Below are 7,362 nucleotides of genomic sequence, written 5' to 3'. Positions count from 1 at the left end.
ATGTAGTGTTTGTGTCTATGGAATAGATACAATTCACTGTCTCATGTACCACACTGGAAGGCACAGCTGTCCGTGAGTAGTTGAGTGACGAACGCGGTACGAAGCGGACGTGCGCCTGAGCTCCAGTGTGGTAGTGGTGAGCCAGTGTCTGTCCTTAATCATCTTTAGGGACCCTATGGTCCTACAGATGGTACCTGGCGGTCTGTGCGACAATCGTCAATAAATGATTTTTTTTTCGGGGGGGGGGGGGGGGGAGGTTAATTTTTTAAATGTACCCTGCCTTCTGGGGGAAAGACAGGGTTATTTGAGACTTACTAAAACCTCCTTATTGCCATCCTCAAGTGCAGCTGGTGAGAGTCCCGGGATCTCCAAAGGAAAGTTGAAGCTATCAAAACTGTACTGTAGCACAGCCGATTAAATTCTAGTTCTTTTGTTTCGTGTGTAGGAATAACATGATTTATATTGAAACAAGTGTTCTAATATTACATATTTACTACATAATCAACTTAATAAACAATAAATTTAATAAAAGTACATAACAGTTGAAACTCGTTGCAAAGCTATGGTTCTGTATCGGCAGAGATACTATGTTTGTGACCTGAAACAAATAATATTATCAAAATTAGAAATATAAAACAGAAACGATAGACATGCTGATTTACGTTTTGGCGTAGTTTTAGCTTTTGAAACACACAGCGACATCTCTTATCGACTAAGGGCATCGTAAAAATTTTCTAGACAACTGGAGTGTTAAAAATATTTTCAATGATAAAAATACATTTGTACAAATTAAAAAAAAATTGTTACTAAGTTAAAAACAAGATATACAATAATTAAATTAACCTTAATTAATTTAAAATCCCAAATTGAGCGCCATCTTTTGCTGGTATTTTGTACTTTTACAAAATGATTCGACATTAAAGTAAATTGACAAACATTTCAATAATTTTCAAAAGATGGCGCTTTACAAAAAAATTATCTTTCAATGTCTACTATAAAACAATGTAATCGCAAATGAAAAAGAATAAATATTAATTTCGGGCGCAAGTTTTATTAATGAAATATGTAGGTTTAGAAATACTTATTATAATTAATGATGACATGTTTTGATTAAAACACTTATATTAAACTAATGATTTACCGAATATACAAGGCTTATCAGTCTATTCACGCCTTTACCTTATTTTTCACATCACGGATTTTACCTATCCACTCCCCAACGACACTGAGGTCACCTTTTTGTACTCCTCCTCTCGGATGCCGTAAGCCATATAGGAGTATGCTAGGAAGTCGCTGTGGTTGGAGACCAGCTGGAAGACCATATTCCTGGAGCCGGTCTTGCCGCGAATCAGCTCGAAGGTAACCTCTGCTAAGGCGTCTGTTGTCGCCGAAACTTCTAAATACGACATCACGTAGCCTTTCTGTGGTATACAAAAGACTATTATTAGAGTTGCTAAGAGTCGTTTAGTAATTACTTTAGCAGTCTCTTGGAGTAGATCTCTCATACAAAATCTACACTAAGATCATCCCTAAGGGACGTCTCTTGGCGTTAACGACTCTTAGAAGAGATTAAGATTTCAGTTAAATGTACTTTAAAACTACAAAATTAAATAATTATTTAAAGTTTATTTAATAACTATTTATTTAAAAAGAATTCACAATAATACATTTATTTATTTAGAATCTTTAACTTTAAAATAGGTATCTTAAAGTGCCACTATATCGACGTTCAATCTTATCTAATATGTGAAACGTTGGTCCTTCGAGCAGGACTTTCCTACATTAATATAGCTCACGATTTGCCAGTGAATTATACCGTAGATTTTATTCCACATAGTATGAAGGTAGTCTGACCTCAGACCACCTGGCCACTAAACTGCCATTGACAAAGTATCTCGCTTCCGAATATATCGGAGAGAAACTCTTGTGGTTTGCAGTGTGCCCAAATTAATGGACAACGGGTTTATATCCAAATATATTAAATTTGGTTCCATTTAAATAGTTTAGAGACATAAAATTGTATATCTTAAATGTTACTTGACTTGTAAACAAATAGAATTAATTTTTTGTCTATTTTTATTATAAAAAAGGCTAACATGGGACTTTCTAAAGTAGTAAGTTTTTAAGGACATTCCTCGTAACAGTTGGGTAATTCGACATTTCATTTTTAAGAAAATCTATTATTTTGTGACAACTGTATAATTAAAAATAATATATAGATATCTTCTAAAAGAAGATTTTTGAGTAGTTTAATGTGCTTAAGAATTTTTTTTTATCTTATGTGGTCTTCCTCTAGCGATGTACATTCGCGGCACGAACGTAATAAAAATTTTACGCCATTCACTTTCACGCAGGCTTTTACTTTGAAGACCACTGAAAATACGAGCGGTGTCATTAAAGTTCAAATTCACAGACAGAAGTCTGTTTACGAGTGTTTTTTTTCCATCGCAGAATATATTCGATAGATGTATAGTATAGTTGTATAATTTATCTACATTCATATAAATACAGTTTTTTTGTTATTAAATAATTACAGGTCAGTTTATGATTTTTCAATGTCATCTGAAGTTACATTGTGTAGAAACTTGTAATATGTATCCCTGTCACCGCAATTTCCAGTAAATACCTCAGAAACAGATCGAAATAGAGTCCCTTAGACGGCTTGAAAAAGTGATGCCATCAGAGTAATGTACCAATCTGCTTGTGACCCTTTTGGGTCTGACGTATTGAGAGATGTGTAAAAAAAGGGTCCATTGTGAAATATTATATTACGGAAATAGTTGGAAAAAGAAAGGAAAAACATTTATAACCAAAAATAAAACACACACAAGGTCCTATGTTAAATAATAGTTTAAATTCATACTTAATTATCATCATAATTAATTAATTAAGAAACGGCTTAACTCATGTTTGATCGTCCGGCGACGGCACCGACTAGTTTCGGACCAAGATGAACCCCCGATGGGTCCGAAACTAGTCGGTGTCGTCACCGGACGATCAAACGTGAGTTGGGCCGTTGCTTAATTCATCTATATATATAAAAGAAAGTCGTGTTAGTTACACTATTTATAACTCAAGAACGGCTGAATCGATTTGACTGAAAATTGGTGGGCATGTAGCTTAGAACCAGGAATAGGACATAGGATAATTTTTACCCCGTTTTCTATTTTTTATTATTACACGCGGACGGAGTCGCGGGTAAAAGCTAGTTAATAATAGTTTAACAAAGTTGTATTCAAGAGGATACATCAAAACTTTCACTCGATGACCATTTTTGTTACATATTAACAATGATAAAAGAAGCAACTATTACACGAATGTAATTAACTAAGTTATATTACAAATTTAATGTAGAGTTAGAACAAATATTAAATAATAACAACGCTAAATAGAAAGGATAGAAATAACTAAGTAAGAATCAAGAATCAATAAGCAATTCAAGAAATTGCAAAAGATAAAATTTGCTAACGTCAGATTAAATCCTTACAATTTGTGAAAACTTATTAAGCAAATTATAAGACATTATCTGTACTAACAGGCATCTAAAACGCAGACGGGCCGACATAAAATGGAATTATAGATCGTTCCATTTTATATTCAGAAGGATAAGTGGCCGCTGTAGCCATCCAATCAGCGCCCATTGGACCGTAAAAGGACTGTCTAAGTGCTTTTTAAACAGTACCTCTTATTCTACGTGGTTTTAAAGAGGTACTCAACAGATTATGACAGTCTTTAAGTAATTGTAACCAGCAATTCTTAATAAGTCAAGTATTCTGCAAAAAAACTTTAATAGTTATTAATAGTTATTTTATTCTAGAAGAGGAAGCAAACTAGCGGTGGGAACACCGAGGTGATCATCGATGCCCGTGCTCCGAACACCACAGCGACTGCAGATGCGTTGTCTTTGAACAAAAGTACACTAGCTCTTTGTAGGACCATAAGTCTGGAAATACTGCCGAGGATAATCATTCTACAAAGCATCTGTGCGAGATAGGAAATTCCGTGAAAAATACGCCGTTGAGGAATGTTAGCCATCCAGGTGGTGTGGATGGTATCTCGCCGTCTTTTATTACCTTTTATCCGATAACTTGTACTTTAAGTATAAGGCTATTAAGCTGGAATATAGAACTAAATTATTAAGTTTATGTGAATCCATATTTGATAGTTTGTATTCTAGAACATTATGCGTTATTAATCAGTTTGTCTATTTTATTTAATTGGGAATGCATCTTAACGAGTTTTCATTATCTTACCTGCATGACAACAATATCGTAATCCCTCTTATTATCTTAAAAAAAACAGGGATAACAACAATGTTCTTACACTCTGTTACAATAGAAGTACAAGGCTAGATTTGTTAATAAACATTGGATACAAATATATAAACAGATATAAATGAAACTAATTACAATTATATCCACACGAGATCGTTATAATAAAAGCCTTTTCTGTTATGATTATAAGAAATATCATACGAAAAGATACGGACAATGGAACACGGAGAAAATAAATTAGAACAGTAAACAGTGATGAGCGGAGCGAAAAGCGGGTTCGTAATGTATTGCAGTTGACCAATCTAATGACGCATTTTTTTTTTATTAAATTACTAGAGCAAGTAAGTAGAAGTAAGTACTGACAAAATTACTATGCAAAAAAATAAATTTTGAAATCGAAATAAGTAGTTTTCAAATCCTACACATTCTGTGAATGAATTAAGGGGAAAAATAGATACAAAATGAATAAATAAAACTTATTTGTGCTTAAGATAGATCCTTAAATATTTCAAATCGCAGATTATCTAATGTACTTTACAAAAGCAAGTTTGACAGAGACAAGATCTAGGCTATCAGTAGTCTGATTAATATTACCCGCTAATCGCTGCACTTATCAATATATTCAATAGCTTAAAGGTATTTGTTAATGAGTAACGCAATTTCAAAGCGGTGGGTCACGAGATAAAGGCCACAATTCGCAAGCCGCTTTATTTCAGGAGAAAATGCAAAATGTTACGTTTTTTGTTGATTTACCGAACAGTATTCAAACACAGTTCAGTTTATTTTATGCTGTGGAGTTACGTTCTGTGAATAATAAACGGAAGTGTATATAACAGTAAGTAAAATATTAGAAAAAAACACGCAATGGATTTGTTAGTAAAATTGTTGACTTTGTTTTAGTAGGATTTACATTTTGAATGAATTTTTAATCTCATTTGATAAGCAAGATAGATAGTTTCTCTTTTGAAGATAAGATAATAAAGAGAAAGCAACATTTTAGTCTGCATTGTAAAAACTTAAATATTCTGTAAGTTTTTTTAGTTCAAATTCGGAATTTATAAAACCGCGTTACTCGTCAAATGTCGCCAATCGAGCGTAAACAATTAAACAATTGTTATTTCATATTAGTTTTATGTGAGGTTCAATTTGTTACAAATGTTTTAATCGTATAACCTTTGCTCGTTTTACACTTCTATTTCAAAGTATAATATACACAATGCAACGTAAATCTTTAAAGTAATATTGTATCATAGTGCCGAGAATATCGCGTTGCGCGCGCTCCGCACATACGAGTACAGCGTTAAATCGTCGACGCGAATCAATTCGGTCAGTACATATCTTCTGTATGGACTTGCTCCGCCATCTTGAAAATCACGACGACTTTTTCTCGACGATTTTAACTAACAGGTTGCGATCGACTGGCTTTGGCGATGACTGATAAAAATGTCGACGACGCGTTCATGTGTACGAAACTCTAAAACATTGTATTGCGTATGTCGCTTAGTGACTAAAAACGCCAGGTTTTGAAAACTTACAGCTTGTGTACATAGAGCCTTAGTCTAGTGTTATAATTGTTTAATCATACCTTCGCAGATGCAGTGACGGTTACAAAGAAGGGATCATAGTTATTTCTATGCCTGTAACGGTCAGAACCTCCGCTCATCGGCAGCGACCCTGGAAATAGTTAAGTTTGTGTTTGAACATGTATTAAATTATATATTGCAAAAAACTTACTCAGGCATAGTAATAATTAAATGTTTTATTCTCTACGCTACTAACAAATGTAAGTTATGTGACAAAAAAAAAGAAAATACATTTTACAAACACTTTGAAATTAAAATACGAACTTAACCAAAAAGTCAATCTAGGCTCATTTACTTTAAGGCTTGTTAACAAAAGTAAACTAAAAACAAAATTAAGTTAAATTGGATTACTTTAATCTGAAAATAACAATTTCAACTTTGTAAAAGATGATAAAAAAAATTGCTCATAGTTTTGTTATCAATATTTTTCAAAGTTTTTGATAAAATGACTGACAATGACTCATACGCGCAAACTGTATTCCTGACACGGTTTTTATTTAAGGAAATTCTTTATATTATTTCTAATACGTATCATAAATATACGCAAACAATATTCATTTGTTAATGGATTATAGAACCTAAAATAATCTTCAAATTTTTTCACATTTAAAAAGTACATACCACAGTAATGTTATTTGTTATCTATATATATATAAAAGAAAGTCGTGTTAGTTACACTATTTATAACTCAAGAACAGCTGAATCGATTTGACTGAAGATTGGTGGGCAGGTAGCTTAGAGCCAGGAAACGGACATAGGATAATTTTTACCCCGTTTTCTATTTTTTTATTCCGCGTCTAGTTAATTGTAAAAATTGAATATTGAAAAGTTTTGACAGTTATAATTATACGTATTAATTATCAGACGCGCTTTTCTTTTCATTTTTAATGTAACTATTGAAATTTAAAGTGAAAATTAGCTGCAACTATTAACAAAGTTGCTACATATTAAAATCTTTTGTTTTCGAATCCAAAGACAATCATTGAAAAGTTTTTACTTAGCCCATTGCTATCTATATAAATACTAATAAGAGAAAAGATTTGTTTGTTTGTATGTTTGCATTGAGTAGGCTCTGTTACTACTGAATCAATTTACACAGCTACACTTACCCTGGATGCTATAGGATATATTTATTACAAGATTTTCTTAATTTTGCGCGAATGACGTCGCGGTTAACAACTAGTATTACATATAAAAATGAAAAGTATACATACGATCATATTCAATCCCAACTTTGAAGTGCTTCGTTTCAAAGAAACGCGGATAGCATGTGCCGAAGGAATATAAAAATAAACTTAACAAAATTACACGAAACATAGCTGTGAATAAAACACGGCACGAGTGACTACTAGATTCTAAATTGCTCAATTGATTTGTCTTTATCTAGCTCTCAGTCTATCTGATAAGGTCTTCTGTGATGAGATAGTAAAGAATTTCCTCAGAAATTCAAACATAGAGAACCAAGGCGCAATCGATTTCGTTATAGTAGATAAACATTTTTTATC

At 32.8% G+C, this 7,362-nt stretch overlaps 1 protein-coding gene across 1 annotated transcript; it reads right to left on the bottom strand.

Moving 5' to 3' along the window:
- Positions 1-487: 487 nt before the first annotated feature.
- Positions 488-7,233, bottom strand: LOC106718498. The gene is made up of 4 exons (XM_014512587.2): positions 7,072-7,233; positions 5,860-5,948; positions 1,236-1,421; positions 488-598 (listed from the first exon to the last, which is right to left on the bottom strand). The coding sequence occupies exons 1-4, from the start codon at positions 7,172-7,174 to the stop codon at positions 494-496; spliced, it is 483 nt and encodes a 160-aa protein (XP_014368073.2). The 5' UTR covers positions 7,175-7,233; the 3' UTR covers positions 488-493.
- Between the last annotated feature and the right edge of the window lie 129 nt (positions 7,234-7,362).

Source organism: Papilio machaon, chromosome 15, assembly GCF_912999745.1.
Source record: "Papilio machaon chromosome 15, ilPapMach1.1, whole genome shotgun sequence".
In the NCBI taxonomy this organism is placed as follows: Eukaryota; Metazoa; Arthropoda; class Insecta; order Lepidoptera; family Papilionidae; genus Papilio; species Papilio machaon.
The sequence above is the reverse complement of the archived record's forward strand: the minus strand, read 5'-3'. Positions and strand labels throughout refer to the sequence as shown.

Coding starts and splice junctions, on each gene's coding strand:
- LOC106718498 (XM_014512587.2), bottom strand. CDS start 7,174: ATGTTTCGTGTAATTTTGTTAAGTTTATTTTTATATTCCTTCGGCACA. Junction 5,949..7,071: donor AGTTGGGATTGAATATGATC/GTATGTATACTT, acceptor AACTATTTCCAG/GGTCGCTGCCGATGAGCGGA. Junction 599..1,235: donor GAGAGGAGGAGTACAAAAAG/GTGACCTCAGTG, acceptor TATTTGTTTCAG/GTCACAAACATAGTATCTCT.